Source organism: Apus apus, chromosome 2, assembly GCF_020740795.1.
Source record: "Apus apus isolate bApuApu2 chromosome 2, bApuApu2.pri.cur, whole genome shotgun sequence".
NCBI classification, from domain to species: domain Eukaryota; kingdom Metazoa; phylum Chordata; class Aves; order Apodiformes; family Apodidae; genus Apus; species Apus apus.
Genome location: NC_067283.1, coordinates 85,425,524 through 85,442,812, shown reverse-complemented (window position 1 = coordinate 85,442,812; position 17,289 = coordinate 85,425,524). Strand labels below are relative to the sequence as shown.

Here is a 17,289-nt window from a genome sequence, read left to right as displayed (position 1 = left end):
ACATATACATAGAAAATGGGCAGGCCCCCCCAGAGTGGTTTCCCAGATGCAGACAGCTTGCAGTGGAAGGGCAGTTTGAGCTACAGATGTAATGGTGATAGCTAATAACTTGCAAAGGATTTTTTTTTCTTTGAATTTTCTTGCAGTTTGAATCTATATGCAGTTTTTTCCAGTTCACATGTTTGAAAAGGTGACTATTCCTTTGGCAGATATGCTGCATATGCACTTACTTTCTCTTTGGTTAGAAGAAAAATATCCCATGTATATGACAGGCTTAAGGTATGGCTGGTAATTTTTTTCAGCTTCTCGTGTTTTGACAGATAGTTGTTAATAAACCAAAACTTTTCAGAAACATAACTGGTTTTAATAAACCAGTTTTCTCTGATCTTGGATGGAATTTTAGGGAAGAAGGCTGAAAAAAAACCCCTTCAGTAGAAGAGAATTTCTGGGGTGCAGAGGAATATAGTTCCTATCTGCTGTGTCAGCCAGTATCAAGCTCCAGTGAATGTTGTTATTGTTACGAAATGGAGTACCTTCACGCAAAGACATGGTGTAAGACAGGAGTATCAGCTGACTTTTAACCTTGTGGTTTAAGAATCACATCTCCAGAAGGAGACCTTGATAATGCAAGTGCTTGAAACCATATGGGTTTATACTGGGTTAATATCCTTACCAAAATAAATATGGAAGGGGTCTCTTGTTCTTGGAAATTTTGCAGGTGTCAAGTGGATTTGGAGGAAAAGGAAAAAAATGCAGTTACAAGCTGGAAGAAAAGTCCTGTCTATCTTTCATTCCAGATGTAAATGCTCCATTTTTAATTGCTTTATGTGATGGTTCAAATCTTGTTTGAGTTTACCTTACCATGTGTGTATCAGAACAGGGCTTGAATTGGAGATTGTAATGTATGGATTTAGCAGATAAGATGCACTTTGTCCATTCTTGGTTTATATTTATTAGTGCTATTATTGGCACTGTTTTCTGCCTCATGGTGAATAGGTAATTGCTGCTCATAAAAACACACTGAAGTGCGAATGTATTTACTTCCTAGCAATTTATCTGATCTGTTTAGCATTTCAAAGCATTAACACTGTTCGTTCCCAAAGATGGTTAACTAGTGACACATCCACAGCTTGTAATGTCTTTTTTTCTCCCATATTAAAACCAAGGTAAATTTTGTAGTAACTGGTTTTTCTCATGCTAATGGTGAATGTCTTCTTCCCTACAGTAAAGCTGTGATGGATCTATTGGTTGATTTATGCAGCCATTATCATTTAAATCCATCCCAACATAGTCTTGAACTGAAGTCTTCAGGAACTCAACAACCTCTGAGCTACAAGCCAAACACTTTGATAGGCGCACTGGATGTACAGACAGTACTTCTGAAAGAGAAGGTCCCTGAAGAGAAGACAAAACGACCTCTGCCAAGGGTCCCTGAGGTTGGTACTCTGCAGGGCTAAAATGATGCCATGGAACATAATTTCATTCCTATTATTTCAAGCAGGTCTTTCAATCTTTGCAGCTTCAAACCAGATGAGAGAGGCTTGAGATGGACCTGCTTTACTAGCTGAACTGATTTGCATGCAGACTGGCAGGTGTCAATCTGGACTCCAGCATTTAGACAAAATGTTAGATAGTGTGTGGTTATATAGATCAAAATCTGTTCTTATAAAGACTTTTTTTTGACTGAGAACCGAGGTACTGAAATCTGCAGTGGTGGCTCTAATGAGCATGATGGGATTGTCTGGAAGTGGATTAAGTCCTGTTGGTATTCTGTGTGCCATCTTCATTGAAGACTTGGGAGAAGACTGTTAAAAAATGTATTGCAAAGCATAGTGAAGATTCAGAAGTAGCCATTTTCCAAAAGAGTTTGCTGAAATTTTGAGTATTCTGTCTCTTATAGCTGGCTACACTGTCACACCTTTCAAAGTAGTACTTGTAAACATTCACAAATTACAGCTGCCTCTGATTGCTTTTCCTTACTTGCCTGTTCTTGTGAATGTCTCCTCAGTGACATTTGAGTTCTAAGATTTTAAATTTTTAAAAAAATAATATTATTTGAAACAGAATGCCTGTTTACCTAAGAGGAGACAGAACAATGTGGAAGCTATCACGAAAGGAGGGCTGAGAGCTTGTGTTTTCTTCTGCAGAAGTCTGTGAGGCTGGTAGTGAACTACCTGAAGACGCAGAAGGCTGTGGTTCGAGTTAGTCCAGAGGTGCCCCTCCACAACATCATCCCAGCTATTTGTGAGAAGTGTGAAGTCAGTCAAGAGCACGTTGTTCTTCTGCGAGATGGCATCACTGGGGAGGAGCTGGAGCTTACCAAGTCCTTGGAGGAGCTGGGAATAAAGGAACTGTATGCCTGGGACAGAAAAAGAGGTGAGCTGAGCCTTAAAGGGGTCACTGCAGGGTTAAATGATGTGCTAGCAATATTATGGGCAACTTAAAAGCATTTTTGCTCTCATTCCTTTGGGGTACAACTGAAACAGCAGAGTGACATCTCAGTCCAGAGAGCAATGCAGGTCTGTTCAGTGAGCCATGCCCGAGGCAGCAGCCGGGACAGTAGCATGTGCAGCCATCCCTAGCTGCTCTTGGGCCCCATGCCAGGCTGGGCTGGCCCCTGGCAGGGTGGAGGTTGGCCTGGGGCAGGGCAAAAGGAGGAGCTTTGCTTCTTCCTGGAGTTGCTGTCAGTACAGGTGTGCATAACACAAGGGCCCCGTCCAGACAGAGCCTGTCACCTACTTATGCTGTGGGTTGGAGAGACAGAAAGAAGAGCCATGCCATAGTCATGGCAGCTGTGAAAGCTGAGAGGCAGAGGCGACAGGCTGGGGCTTATGAGAAAAAAACTGTGAATAGGTTCAGAGACGATTCCTCCAAAGACTGAAGTTACTGACAGCTTAATGAAGAGGAGCTGAGGTATTTGTATTTTAAATTTTGTTCCCTTCTTTGTTCAGCCTCACTTTATGTTCTTGTACATGGTATTGTAGCAGCAGCTTCTTTGGCTTGAGTTTTATCAGCTTGATTGTGTATTCAAATAGCATAATTATGTGATGTGCTTTAAAATATACCTGCCTTAAAAATAATCAAGTGCTACTTCCTTTGAGGTCAGAAAGTGATGTTCATTAAAATTGTCTCCTGCAGTTTGTCTCAATTGGTATCACTTCCAGCATAGTAAATGTCCTTATTTATTGTTTAGATAACATCAGTCTTGTAGGTGCTGAGCAGCAGCCTTATTTTTTATTTATACAGTTATTTATTTATGTTGACTTTCTGTCTCTTCTTTCAAACTCCTTTGGTAAGTGACAGTTATACCTCTATGTGAGTCAAATTTCAACTAGTTTAGACTTTTAAGTAAACTAGGTGTCTTCTTTTCCTTTGAATTGTTAGGGTGCTCAGAAAAGTGGCTGACAACATGTCATAACTCAATTGCATGTTTGTTTTTTTAAGACATGTTTACTGTAATTAAGCTAACCATTTTGGAGATATATGTTAGTTATACATAGTATTCAACAGGATTAATTCAGTATATTCCAGGGACAACTTACAGAGTAATTGGCCTAAGCCTTCCTCAAACTCTTTTCCCTTAACATGAAAGTGATGGTGTATATATTGGTGCATTATTGGTCCTTGAATCTTCTTGTAGCCTGCACAATCAAAAACAAGACTTTATTTCAGGACTGGGTTTTTAACAGCAAGTGATATAACATTTCATAGTGCTCTCTGCATCAATTTATTGGTTTGTTTGGTTTTTTTGTTTGAGTTTTTTAACCTTTCAGTATACCTTTGATTATGATAAAATCCCCCTTGATCCTGAGTGATTTCAGCCTTTGCTGCCTTCCTCTTCCTCTGTACCATGGTATCTGATGAAAATACGGGTAAATACACATAAAACTTACAGAAGGTTGCCTTTGTTCCAGCAAATTCCATCCTCATGTGTTCTCATCTGTTGTCTCCCAAGGGGAATAATCCTGTTGGTTTCAGTAGCAGTCGATCTATGAATTGTGCATTGAGTAGCTGTCCAGTCTATTTAGTTATCAGAACAGACATTTTAAAAACACATTCCCACTAATGAGTAAGTCATCAGAGGTGCTAAAAGCATAGGCTTTGCTTGTATGCACAGGTTCTAGAAAAACTTTGTGCTAGTCATTCTGCTGCTGCAGCACGGGGGTTGGACTTGATGATCTTCAGAGGTCCCTTCCAACTACTATGATTCTACGATTCTCCTTTACTGAAACAGAAGAACCAAGTGCTGACAGATTGTTAAAAGGCAAGCTCTGCTGCCACCTGCTTACATAATTTGATTTAGCAGCTGAAGCAGCTCCATGAGTAAATTAGTACAAACACAGCAACACTGCTTCTAGTAGCAGCTCTGCATATCTGCTGTTGGTCAACATTTTTTTTTCTGTAATGTTTAGGAAAACAAATACTAGGAATAATTAATGAATATTGTGGCTTACCAGGCTATACTATAACCTTAATATGTCTTCTCTTGTCCTTTCATTGCCTGCCTTTTCCAGTTCCTCCATCAAAAACTCAGTCTGAACCTTCTCTGAACTATAGAGGTACTGTACAATGGTGCTGAGGGAAAACGGGCTTTCCCTTCACACTACGTTTAATGTGGGCTTGGTAGATGAATCTTCCTCTACAGATGAGTGCTGTAGAGAAACAAGCTATTTTTTGTCTGTGCTGTCTTTAGTAAAATGTTGTTTGCATGTCTGTGCTTTTGGTGAGAACAAACACCTATCTGTGCATCCTGCTTCTTCACTAATTGTCATTAAAATGCCAGCAATTGACAAATCCCATCATTTAACTTTTCGGTGGTATGATATGTTTCCGTACAGTTTCCAAGCCTTCTTTAGGTTATCTAAAGCATGGTTAGTTGAATTCAGAAATACTAATATTTCAGAAGTCTCTTGGGTTCAAAGTTTATTTTCTACCAAGACAATATTTTGAGATCTACGAGGTTTTCCAATAATTTCAATTTACATGCAAAGAAACATTTTAATATCAAGCCTGTGTATACATGTTGGATAACTCAGAATAGATGTTGACTTCTGGATTGCTACAGTAGATGGAGTTTGATAAGGTTACGTTGGTGCCTCTTCTTCTAGATAAACAGAAAATGTGTATATTTAATATAGCCTTTTCCCTCATCTAGTCTGTTGTAATATGTTGATTAAATTAATTATCCTCAAGAAAGATATGGTTAATTTCTAGGTGGTGTTACTTCTTCACATTACCAGTAAACCCAACAAAGCCAAAATAAAATTGTGGATAAAATTTTCAGGAAAGAAGGAAATCCACCTCCGAGAGTTGACAGCCACTGAGTGAACCTTAGCTCATGGCCTGTTGCCTCTTGGCTTCACTAATGCCTAACCTGTCATTGCTTGCTGTGACTTCCTCTTAATCAGAGCACAATACCAGAGAGAATATCTACTGTATTTATTTAAGAAAAAATTAGACAGAGTTTTAGAGATTCGTTGTTGTTTTGAGATTATATGCTGTGTTTGAAGTCCCAGTTTATTTGGATTATACAATATTTGATGGTAATGTTGATGATCAGCTGTCACTGACATATCTTATGCTAGACCTTCATCATTATTGTTCATATTAAAAGACTATGTGAGGGCGGAAAACCAGCAATTTGTAGTGAACGAGCATAGGCAGGACTTAATATTTGAGGAAGGCATTAACTTATTACTGTATTTTTTTTTTTCAGTATTTGCAGCCTTTCTTGAGGATAGTTTCTTCCTGTTTTCCTTTGTTTTCATCACCTTTACTCTTTCTCCTGTGCTTTGAACTACTGGATGTACTTAACCTTCTAAAATTTAACATTGTTGATGCGCAGAGTGGTCTGTGTGAAAATAATGTGCTCTATGTGAAATGCAAATCAATTTTGCTGGAGTTGTGGGATTATGGTTTTTTTCTGAGGTAAACCTTTATTTTGTGTCAACAAACAAGTCATACTGCATTTGCTTCTTAATTGTTATTAAACAAATAAATATTTATAAGATAAAGCAATTTTTCTCTGCACATTGAACTTCCTGTATGCTAGTGGGGTACTCTGATGTGCTTGGAACTAGAGAGGAAGCTTTATAGCATTATGCAGTGTCCATTAAAAAAGTGGGAGAGTGTCTACATTGAATGGCAAGCCAGTGGTTGTTCCCTGTAATGCACAACCTCTTAAATGTTACTCACTAGCTTGGCTGGTGTGGAGGAAATTGAAGGGAGCCTGAACAATTTGAGAATTCATACAGTTCTTTAACTGGCTCAAGGAGGACATGCATGTTTGAACTGTTCCAGCCTGAGTATATATAAACTTGTCTGTCTTTCCACCTGAAGTAAAAGCAGCAAGGTGAAAAAAGATGAGCACAGCCAGCTGGTTTAAGTTCCAAGCCCTTTTTCCAAGGGAAAAGGTCTCTCCTCTTTTTGGAACTTTGTCCAAGTCCACATTGAGAGTCTTTCCATTAGCTTCATTGCGTGAAGTCAGGACCGTGAATTGTTAAAGGTATTCACCATGATCTTTTTGAAAAGTCTTTTTTTCAAGGTATTACAGCACACTATGAGTTTTAAGAGAGACATCTAACAAGCATTTCCAAAAACTAAGCAGTTTGCTTATGTTTTGCTTTTTTTATAAGGATTACTAAATTGTGATTGAAAACTTTCTGTAATTATTCCATTTACCTCCATTAGATTTTTGGAACAAAATCAGAGCAAATAAAAGTTAGATGAAAAAGAAAGTGCAGGGTCTGGAAGTTAGATAGTTCAGTTGATAGCATCTACAGCTCTTACAAAATACAGCATTAATGCAGGATATTTTAAAATACAGATCTTACGAATCTTTGTTTCAGAAACGTAAAAAATACTCCCTTTCAATTGTTTCAGAACCAAGTCAAAAGGCTTCAATAAGCAATGAAGCAATAGAAAAAGAAAAGACAAGACTTCTGGGATTGTTTAAAGCTGATAGAAGAAACAGCAAGGTAAGTGTTCAGCAGTGCTACCTCACTAAAGAGAATTGGGTTTTTCCCAGATATGTTTGAGCGTGGTAGGATTGGGGTTTTTTTGTTTTCTCTTCTGTTATCAGGTGAAAAAATTATTTTTACTCAGTGCAGCCTCATGGAGATACCAGCTGTTTATTGAAGGAGTCAAATGTGTTGACCATTTGGTTTTTTTATTTTTTACTTAAATATTGTGGGTTTGGTAGTTATTATCAAAGTGCAGTAGTTTCAAGCAGTTTATGTCCACTTAATAATGCTGAAACTACAAAATGTCTTTATGAAAGAACTCAAGTAATATAGAACGCATTCCTGTATCAAATAGAAATGTCTTACTGATTTTTTTGTGCATGGGTGATAATCTGTTTTAAAGCATTTCTATTGTTAGGAAGCTCTATGCAGTCACTCGATTGCCATCTTCAAGTCTGTACAACTTGTAAAAATGAATCAGGTGTGAGAAAAATAGCTTGCAATAATAAACTGAAGGATCAGTATCTGCTGGGGTGCATGATAGGCATTTTAAACTTTAATCTTGAGTTGGAAAATTGGAAAAAGAAATTTCATTTAAAACAATTATCTTTTGTTGAGATGCCTTTATGAAAATTTTCCCATTCATCACAGAAATTAAATACAGAAAAACTTTCTAATTCAAGAACACATTAAAGATACTGGGCTTTAACTTCATACATTTTGCATCCTTTGCTACAAATATGTGTCAACTGATTTTGATTATAAAGTATTTAATACTTCATTATGTCAGAGTAAAAAAGGAGTTTTCTTTTGTCTTGTTTAAAAAGCCCTCCATGGCTTTTGTAGTGAAATCATAAAATGTGTGTCTCATTAACTGCTGTACTAAGAAACATATGCTTGTTAATGGACCAGTGTTTCACTTACCCTTCCAGTCTTCTCAGTCCTGTTTTAAAACTGAAAATTTTCCAAAATCTTTATTAGTTCTCTTCTTTTTTGATTATGATCAAATTTGAAGTGCTTTTTCTGGGCAATAGTTTCTTTTATGGGCACTGGGAATTACTGCGTTGAAAGATACGATCTCTCATGGGTGCTGAGCTATTCCTCACATCTTGTAAAAGACTCATGGAAGCTGTGTTTTATGAGATAAGTAGTCAGTCAGTTTCAGAGTGTTTATCCTCTATAAGAACACATTTCCCATTAAGAAGGGAAGAAGAAAAGCATAACTGCAGCAAATAAGGCCATATCTGCCTGGAAGCATTGAGTAAACAAGGGAGCTCAGTTTGAGACTCTAGGCATGCTTCAGGGCTTTATTTCCTCTGGAAGAACCAAGTTTATTCCAGCACTCAGTTTTTGCATTATAGCTTGTCCCCTGATTCTGTTTTCCTGAACTTCGGTGTGTGCTTTTAGGGTTAAAACTCCTGAAGCAGGTCTAGATTTAACTGGTAAAATATTTGCACTTGCAACCTTAGAAAAAGTTGCTATGAAGCATCCTAGTTCTGTGGTTACTGTAGGGTGTTTCTCACAGCTGGCTTTAGGATGAATGTCCCAAGACTTGCAGGGTCCTCCCTTTTATTCTCTTCCTCATGCTTGTTAAACAGAAACATAGGAGGCGATACTCTGAGGTTTTTTAAAATGCAAATTTTAATAGATGTTAAGGATACTGAGGATCAATTAACAAGTTACAAGAAGTATTTACCTGGGAAAGCTAGGAAATGTACAAACAAGTACAAGAAATAGGTTCTAAATCTAAGTGTGAGTCTTTCTTGCTGCTAGTTCTGACAAGTAACTTTTCTTGGTCATTTCTTTCTTGGACTCTTGTTTTCAAATGGCTCTGTAGGAAAAGAAACTACTTGTTTAGTCCAGCAGGGAAGTAATTGTTGTCTTTTCAATACAAACCTCTAGGAGTTTGGACCTAAACAGGTGGAAGAATTACTGAAAACTGAAGAATAGTGCAGCACACAAGAGCAAGCAGGTGCTAACTGGCCATGATACATCTGGCTTGATATTGTGGAAGATTTCTAGCCAAAGCAACAGTGATACTGTTAAATAGACTTATTTAGCAGAATGAGTGCAAAATAATTAAGTTATTTTAAGAAAAGGATTTGATTAGTTTTATGAAGGGATTACATGATGGGATGCCCTGATTTCAGGGTACTGGGATCAGAAGCCCAGAGTTCCTAAACTCTGTTCTTTGTGGTTATTCTTAAATTTTTCCTCCTCCTCAAGACTTCAATTGCTTCTGCATATTTATTCTGTTATTTTTTTCTTTGTTTGCAGTATGATTTGCAGTGTTTCTGTCTACCTGTATTTTTGAACTAGTTGATAGCAAGAATTGCAGTCTTGCACAGCAGTAGGGCTGCACAACTGTAGGCGTTTACAAGGGGAAGGTGATTTATTTTGCAAGGAAAGGAGAGTATTAGTCTGTGTTGCAAAGTGTCCTGGATCAGGTGTCACTGCATGCTACATGCCTACGCTCAGATTTCCATGCCCACGCACATGCTTTATTTCTTAGCTAGCTCACTGAAAGCATAATAAGCATTGGGTAACAATACACTAGATCTAACTTTTTGAAAAAACTTTCTGCTGTATTAAAAACACAATGACACAGAATGAAAGCAGGGTCCTATTTGTATGGTTAATACAAATTTGTTGGAAGTATTTCTCTTGTTAACTTTGTACTGGCAGGCTTAATGCCAGATCAGGTATCATCTTGTTCTCTCCATTCTAATTTTATGCTGGATCAGTTACCCTCTGTTCTCCTGCAGCTGGCATAAAAAAACATAAAGGTGGCGTGAACTCCATATATTTTTATGTGAAATGTAGCCATGTGCCTGAGGCTAAATCGAGATCAAATTGGCACTGCTAAGCAATCCAGTAGAGCAGAGGTCCTGTGCAGACAATCACAGGGTCTAGGCTTAAGTAGGTTATATGCTAGTACACGGGAACAGTCCCACCATTGACAAGTGTCAGGGAAGAAGTTCTCTGCTTGTTCCTCTGTGTCTGTGGGTATAGCAGAGACTTGCGATCTAGACCCTAGTGCCACAGGAGTTGCTTAGTATCTCATCCTCTTTGCCCAAGAATTTTTTTATATTCTTGTTCTTAAATATTTTGCTAATGATTTCTTGCCTACGTCAGAGAAACTTTGCAGACTGAAGTTTCTCAGCAATCAGGTCTAGCACTACTGAGGGTTTGTCTTGGTTCTGTGATGAGGTTTCATGCTTTGCTGTGGCATGTTTTTGCTCTTTTATTTCCTTTGCTGCTGCTATGTAGGATACTTCTTTGTGTTGCAGACAGAAGAATATTTGATGGTGGACAGAGATTGTGGTGAGGAGGATGTTTTTAGTTCTACAAGTGAAGGAAGCTTGGATGTAAGTACTAACATGGCTTGTAGATGCTATTGCATTCCTATTAGATCCTGCAGTTTGAATAACCAGAAACCGCTGCAATTCCTGATGCTTAGCCAAGTAGAAGTAGCAGTAGTTTCCTTCTTAGCAGGCTTCGTTATGAGAGTGCACAGTTTGCATATTTTGATGAAGTTAAAATGCAGTGCAGTGTCTCCAAATAAAACTTGCTAGATTCTCTCTAAATAAAGTTTTAATTTATATTCTAAGCAGTTGTGAGCAAAAAGTGTTTTAACCAAGGACATAAGTGTTGTGACTATAAGACAGTGACAGTACTGCATGATGCAAGAGTATTTTTGCCTTATCAGTGACATGTAGAGGACACTTTTTTCTTCTAAAATGACACCTCTCATTTTTATCTCTTTACATTTCTTCTGCAGCATGGTAGCATTCCATTTGTTTCTTCAGTAGCTTGGGGGTAAAGAATACTTTCATTTTCAACACTGAAAATGACAGGGTTTTTCTTAAGTACTTGAGTAGGTTTTGGGCCACTAAAATCCTGTGAATCACATTTAGAAAAGTTTTTTAAGTGCCTAGCAGACTACTAAATTGTGAGGATTTAGGTATCTAATTAGGAAGAGTGAATCCTAAATATTTTTGTAAGGTTGTTTTGGTGGTTTAATAATCACAATAAATGGCGCGTCTTTTTGTTGCTTTTTTCAACTGCGCGGCTTTTTGTTATAATGTTTTCAAAACCTGGAGAAGACACTCTTGGTGACATGACAGAAGCCTGAAATCATAGAATTGTTTTAGTTGGAAAAGACCTTTAAGATAATCAAGTCCAACTGTTAACCTAGAGCCCTGGCAAGCACACTGCCAAGTCCACCACTAAACCATGTCCCTAAGGACCACATCTACATGGTTTTTAGATATCTCCAGGGATGGTGACTCCACCACTTCCTAGCGTCGTTATCCTCCTGATCCAACTCTATATGCGTTCATACATGTCCCTTCTTGAAATGGGACAAACTGTATACTATTAAGCTCATCTGAATCCCCTTTTCACAAACAAGTATATGGAAAAATGAGAGCCTGTGTGCAAAAAACCTACAGCTACACTGGCCCTGTGGCAGAAGGGGTGACAGAAAATTGTGGAAAAAATGAAGGAGTGAGAGAACAAATCTTAGATAAAAAGGATAATACAAAATAGGTCAAAACGGAGAAATAGCTGGAGAAGTGGTTGGCTATGAGGTTAAAAAACAATAACTCTGTTCTGTTTCTCCTTTTGCTCTTAAGAGCATTTGATCTTCAGGAACAATGTAGCTTTTGCTCAGTGTTTACATCTTTCACTTCTGGCTTGACATCTGTATTTGTATGAGCAATCCAGCTAAGACATGAGTACATACTTAAAGGAATGTATTGACATAGTTCCATTTAGTTTGGTACTATTCTGTTAAAGCTTGCAGAAGATGTACAAAAGAAGTCTAACATCTACTCAGCAGTATGAAACATCCATCCTTTGAATAGGCTAGATGGGCTTCAAGAAGAAGGTCAACAATTGTGATGTCTTAGGTGAAAAATTCTAAAATACTGTAAACTAGGCATAGATAGTGGGCATAGAAAATTTTATGTTAATGTAAGTTCAAGTGGAAATGCCAATGAAAGCACTTTATAATTTTTAAAATCCAGCTGAGCAGTTCCTTACAGGCTAGACTTTAAGACCCTTTATCATTCTGAGTAATTTTTTTATTCCACCTGCTCGACTGATGTGCTCTTATTTACTTCACTTGGAACTGAATATCCTTATTCAAAATAAGTAGTAGCTTACATAGCCATGTATGTGAAATACGTATTTAGAGCTCATTGTAGAAAAGCTTAATTGAGCTAAGGTAAGCCTTTAGGCAAAATGTCATCCAGTAGAGGTTTCCTCCTTTGCAGGTTTTCAGGCCTACTTTCTGTTACTATTTTGGGTCATCTTGAAAGTATTTTGAATTACTGTACAGGAACCAAAGCCAAAGTTTCAGATTTATTTCTGAAAGGAAAATAGTTTGCCATTACCTTTAGCATAGCACCAGGAGATACACTGGCTAGATCAGGAAAATTTTTCTTACCTATAGGTAAATAGGCAACACATGAAGTACACTGAGGTAAGGACATCAATTTTGGTATGCTTAATTTAAATCATTTTCTCAGGATTATGTGGCGGTGATGTGCACTGAACAGTAGAAAAAGTAGTTATTCTATTCTGGATATCATTTGGGGATTTTTTTTAAAGCAGGGCAATATGAAGGAGTGGAATAAAGGTGTAAGACATAAGAGATCCTTAGGATGTCTTCAGGCACAAGTTGTATTTCCTTTTTAAGCACCACACCATTCTCAGTGCCATATTGATCTAATTATTGTTTGAATTATTAATGCTTCTAAAATACTTTGTTGATGGGGAAGCAGAGTTTCAAAGTCAGGATGGGAAAGCCAACACTTATGCTTGAGGTGAAAAGACATTTATTCACAGTATCAACAAAAATAAAGGTGAAGAAAATAAGAATTTGTTAACACCTTGAGAGATAGTGTAAAAATGCAAGAGAAGAATTCTCCGTGACAATCTCAGAGGGCAGCGTTCATGATACCACATGTCAGTACAGGACCTGAAATCTAATGATATATTTTAAATTATGCAGAAATATTTTCCCTTTTTCTGTTCCTGTTTTGTGCTAAGCTGGTGAGTTTTATATGCGGGTTAACTTTTCACAGATCAAATACTATTGAAATAATTTGGTGTATAAATACAATATACAAATAAAGCAGTTGGAAGTTGTAGCACAGTTGACCAATTCTGCTTTTTGTGTGCCAAATGCAGACAGAGCTAAAATTTAGAACAGCTGGGCAAAGTGAGAGTTTTAAGTCATCTTTGCCGCTTGGTGTCACTGTCCTCAAATAAACAGTTGATCAAGCTGAAACCCGATATTTGGAACACAGAACTAAAATTAGCTGTTTTTATTTTTGAGGCCTTCATGTTTTCATAAATCAAGAGCAAAAAAACACATCCTAAGTGCTGAACAACGTGTATCTCTGATGTGGAATTTGTTTATGTAATAAATCAGCTTGGGACAAAAATATTTAGAAGTACAGCCAGGGACACTTATCAGAGGGTTTGAAACTTCAGCACTAAATCTTATCACACAAGGTTTCTTTAGTTCAAACAATGCTTCAGCCGAGCAATGTCAGAGGATTTTAATCAGGACCATTTTAAAAAAATCTGGTCTTCTGTGTATGTCAGATTATAGGTGTTACTCATAACAGGATCAGTGAACCTAAATGAAGCAGATAATCTAGTAGTTGCCTGCTATTTTTTATATGTTCATGAACAAAACTATTGGAGAAAAACAATGTCATTTTAAATTCCAAACAGTTATCTGATAAGTTTTCAATGGGTGTATGTTTTTTAAATTTATTTCATACTACCTGTATAATTGCAAGATACATGTTCCAGAAGAAAAATACTGTGCTAATGTTTGAAAAAGTCATAGGACTTCTAGTGCATTTTTGTAACCTTGGCAGTCACTTCTTAAATGGTTGGAACAGCTGTTTTCCGTATAAAGGCTTTTTATAAAAAAATGCTTTTTCAGGGCCTAGTTTGTTCTTAATGTACTCTAACGTTTATGCCCTCCTTGATGACAGGAGTTGTATAATTCATAATATACTTTCCCAATTTAGAAGTGGTTGGAAGAAGGATCAAGTACAGTTAAGTGAAAGTGATTTGAAATGTGATTTCTCTTCAACCAGGTCAGGGCCCAGGTAATAAGTTAATAACACCTGCTGTTAAGGATTTCACCTCACATGGCCAGGTACAGTTTGGAGTAGTAGGAATGAGAATACTGCTTATACAATCTATATGGAAGTTAACAACTATCTACTTTTAAGATTTCCTTTTGTCTGACAATTGCATTCACTTTCACTTCCTGTTTTAATCTTGTTTCTTGGTCTTCTGGTAATGCTTAGGTTAATGTTGGTTACTTGTGTTTATTTGTACTGACAGGGTCAAATTCTGGAATAGTTCAATTGCATTTTATACGGTTAAAAATATCCATGTGCACTATCAAAGGCATAGGTTGTGATCTGGCCTTGAAACAATTTTGTTTAGTGTGAATTTGTTTGCAGAATGGAGAGCTCAACAAACTGTGTATGGAGAGCTGTCTATATACTACAGCAAACTAGTCTGTCTGTAAGCCAGTAGTTAGATACCAGAGGATGACACTAGAGAAGATACGGTATAATTATAATTTTTTTTATTTGTGCAACTGTGTACATTATTAGACAAAAAAAAAAAATATTGACTACCAGATATCTCATGATAAGGTTCACCATCAGTGAATTGGTTTTGGTTTTATACACTGTGATAGTCTCTGAAAAAAAAAAATTTATTTCTTAATTTTCTTTAATTTTTGCTGAGAAGGGTTTGGCAGATCCATCTCGCTTGTGACTGGCATTCAGAGAATTCAAATAGGTAACAGAGATGACAGAAATCAACTTTCTTTCTCCTTTTCTACTAAGGGCAGGACATGATGTAATGTGCTTTACATATAGCAATGAAAATTTAACTTAGATTTTAGAGGGGAAAAAAACCCAAGACAACTAACTGCACTGAAGTTTCACAAGGGACAGGTTATGAAAGAGACTGAAATCCTTATCTAATTGGTAAAACCTCAAAAAATGTCTAGACTGAGCTAAACATACTTGATTGTGTCTTGGAGCAGAGGGATAGATTAGGTGAACCATGAAGTTGCCTTTCAGACAGATTATGGCTATTGAGGAGATGCAATTGTGCCCATCTTCTTTTGGGTTGTGCACTTACAGGGTGTTATGTGTCTTCCTTCATGTGAATTACAGATACTTTTACATAACATAATATCCTTAGATTTTTCTTACAATATGTGATAGTAGAAGTCAGGAGCCTGAAACCGTGGCTACCTGCCACCAGACTTCAAATTCTTGCTCCAAAGTGTGGTGGTACTAGACCTCTTCAAAGAAAAGGTTGTTAGAGTTTGTGTAAAAAAAATATATAAAAAAATAAATCTCAGAACCAGCTGAACTACTCTGGCTAAAAAAAAAAATTAAAAAAAATAGCCTGAGGCAGACACCTGGAATGGAAAGTCTCAGCATCTATGGTTAAAGCATTGGTAAAGTTACAGGCTATTAAAACAGTATCTGGTGAAGAGACATGTCATCTGACCCCTGTTGCATCTGTGCTACTTAGCTTCTACTACCACAGATTGCCAACTTCATGCATTCAAAAATCACTTGTCAGCTCTTGCCCTCCCCACACAGAAGTGGCTTAAGATCATGAGATTTGAAAACAAATAATTTAGCGTAGGCTTCTTTTCCCTCCATTTGACTTCTGAGCATTAGGTTTGTAGAGTTCTCATTTCCAAACATTTTTCGAAACCATGAAGGTTTTATTGAAAACAAAATATGATCACCTAGTCATTGATTGCCAGAACCTGCATTTTTACAGAAAATTGCATGATTCAGAGTAAAATCATCACAGCACATTGCATTCAAGTTGTTGCTTTTAAAAAGACAACTTGGAAACTTCAGTACCTTCAGTGGCTTTTGCAGGATGTTTTGAAGGAAATATTCTCAAGAAATGTTCTGAGATGAACAGAGAGAAATGGACCAAGTCAAGTTGAAAAGGCTTGAGTAGGGCCATATCTACAAGAAGAGTGGGGCACAACTGTTCCTGGCAGTGCCTGTTTTGAATACGCAGCAGTGTGGGCTTCTGTTGGATGTTGGATCTAAGCATCCCAGAGTCTGATTTCACGAGTTTTGACTCCACTGCGATCTGCACAGCAGCAGCTGAACATGAAACTCTGCCCACCTTTGGTGTCTGCTACCTGCCTCTGCTCAAGACTGAAGTCTTGAGTCACCTGCTAGATTTAGGTATTGAAAGCTTTTACTGTAAAAGGTTACCACCTACTCCTGTTAGCCAGCATGAGAGAGAGCTAAGTTCAGTTCCCTTCTCTGCCTTTGGAGATACCAGCCAATCTTCTATGATTCTCTCAGGACCTTTATTGAGAGAAATATTTCTTCCTTTGCAAATAAAACCAAAATACTTGCTGGGCTGGAGAATGCCTGGAACAAAACTATGAGGTATTATTGATGTGGGAAGCACCCTTTTGTAACAATACCCAAATATTCAGTGACTCAGAAAGAGAGAGCAAGAGCAAGCTTAACTATTCAGACCAGTAACGAAACAACTTAAGTGTGGTGTCAGCTTTCGGTTCCAGTGTCAGCACCAGAGATGTTTTTCTACGTTTTATGCTAAGCAGATGTTAGGTCCACCAAGTAAGTAGTCACTGAATCTAAAACTGGAGGAGCCAAAAGACTGTTGCTCCCTGCCTAGATGACTCCCCTAATATCTTTCTAGCTAAATTCATGTATGTCCTTGAACAGAATAGTGTCACTCTGCTCACAAGAGGGGGAAGTTTGTTGTTTTCTCAAGTAGAAGGTTTTGAACCTGGGTTAACCATGTTCTCACTGAATCATTGAACTTGGGCCAGGAGGAGGGACAAAATAGGAGAGAAATATCATGGCTGCCCTTTCTAGCAGCTATGTTTTTTGTGGAGCCAGGTTTCTTAGTTGTGTTTTAAGCACACCTATTGAATCAAATCTCTTGGCTGATGAAGATGGAGAGATTTGTCAATTTTATGGATCCTGATGAAGTTTAGGCAGGAAGTTAGAAGCATAGTTTCTGAGAAGTTTTCACGCTCAGCATGCCCAGAAAGTATGCACCAAATTCAGACACCGAAATGGAAGTGAGAACATCAGAAGGATATGTCAGGCTTATTGAAGGGATAGCCTAAAGTGTGAGTAAGGGAGACCCAAGCTAACAAGAGCACAGTAAGTTAGGCTAGTGTGAGGCAGTTTAGCTTCCAGACCTGGGCTGCATGGCATCGTTCTATATATGGTGGATATACCTAGTCATTCTG

The 17,289-nt window shown here is 37.7% G+C and overlaps 1 protein-coding gene across 7 annotated transcripts in view; it reads left to right on the top strand.

The window, feature by feature from the left end:
- The window catches only part of COBL (cordon-bleu WH2 repeat protein), a 164,078-nt gene that overhangs the window by 49,707 nt on the left and 97,082 nt on the right, over positions 1–17,289 (top strand). For 4 of the 7 annotated variants that reach the window (XM_051609927.1, XM_051609926.1, XM_051609932.1 and 1 more), the window contains 5 exons: positions 1,226–1,436; positions 2,148–2,376; positions 4,515–4,559; positions 6,883–6,977; positions 10,253–10,330. In XM_051609927.1, coding sequence (XP_051465887.1) covers positions 1,226–1,436; positions 2,148–2,376; positions 4,515–4,559; positions 6,883–6,977; positions 10,253–10,330 — 658 coding nt within the window. The remainder of the gene's footprint in view (positions 1–1,225; positions 1,437–2,147; positions 2,377–4,514; positions 4,560–6,882; positions 6,978–10,252; positions 10,331–17,289) is intronic. The other 3 variants (XM_051609929.1, XM_051609930.1, XM_051609931.1) reach the window with 3 other exon arrangements.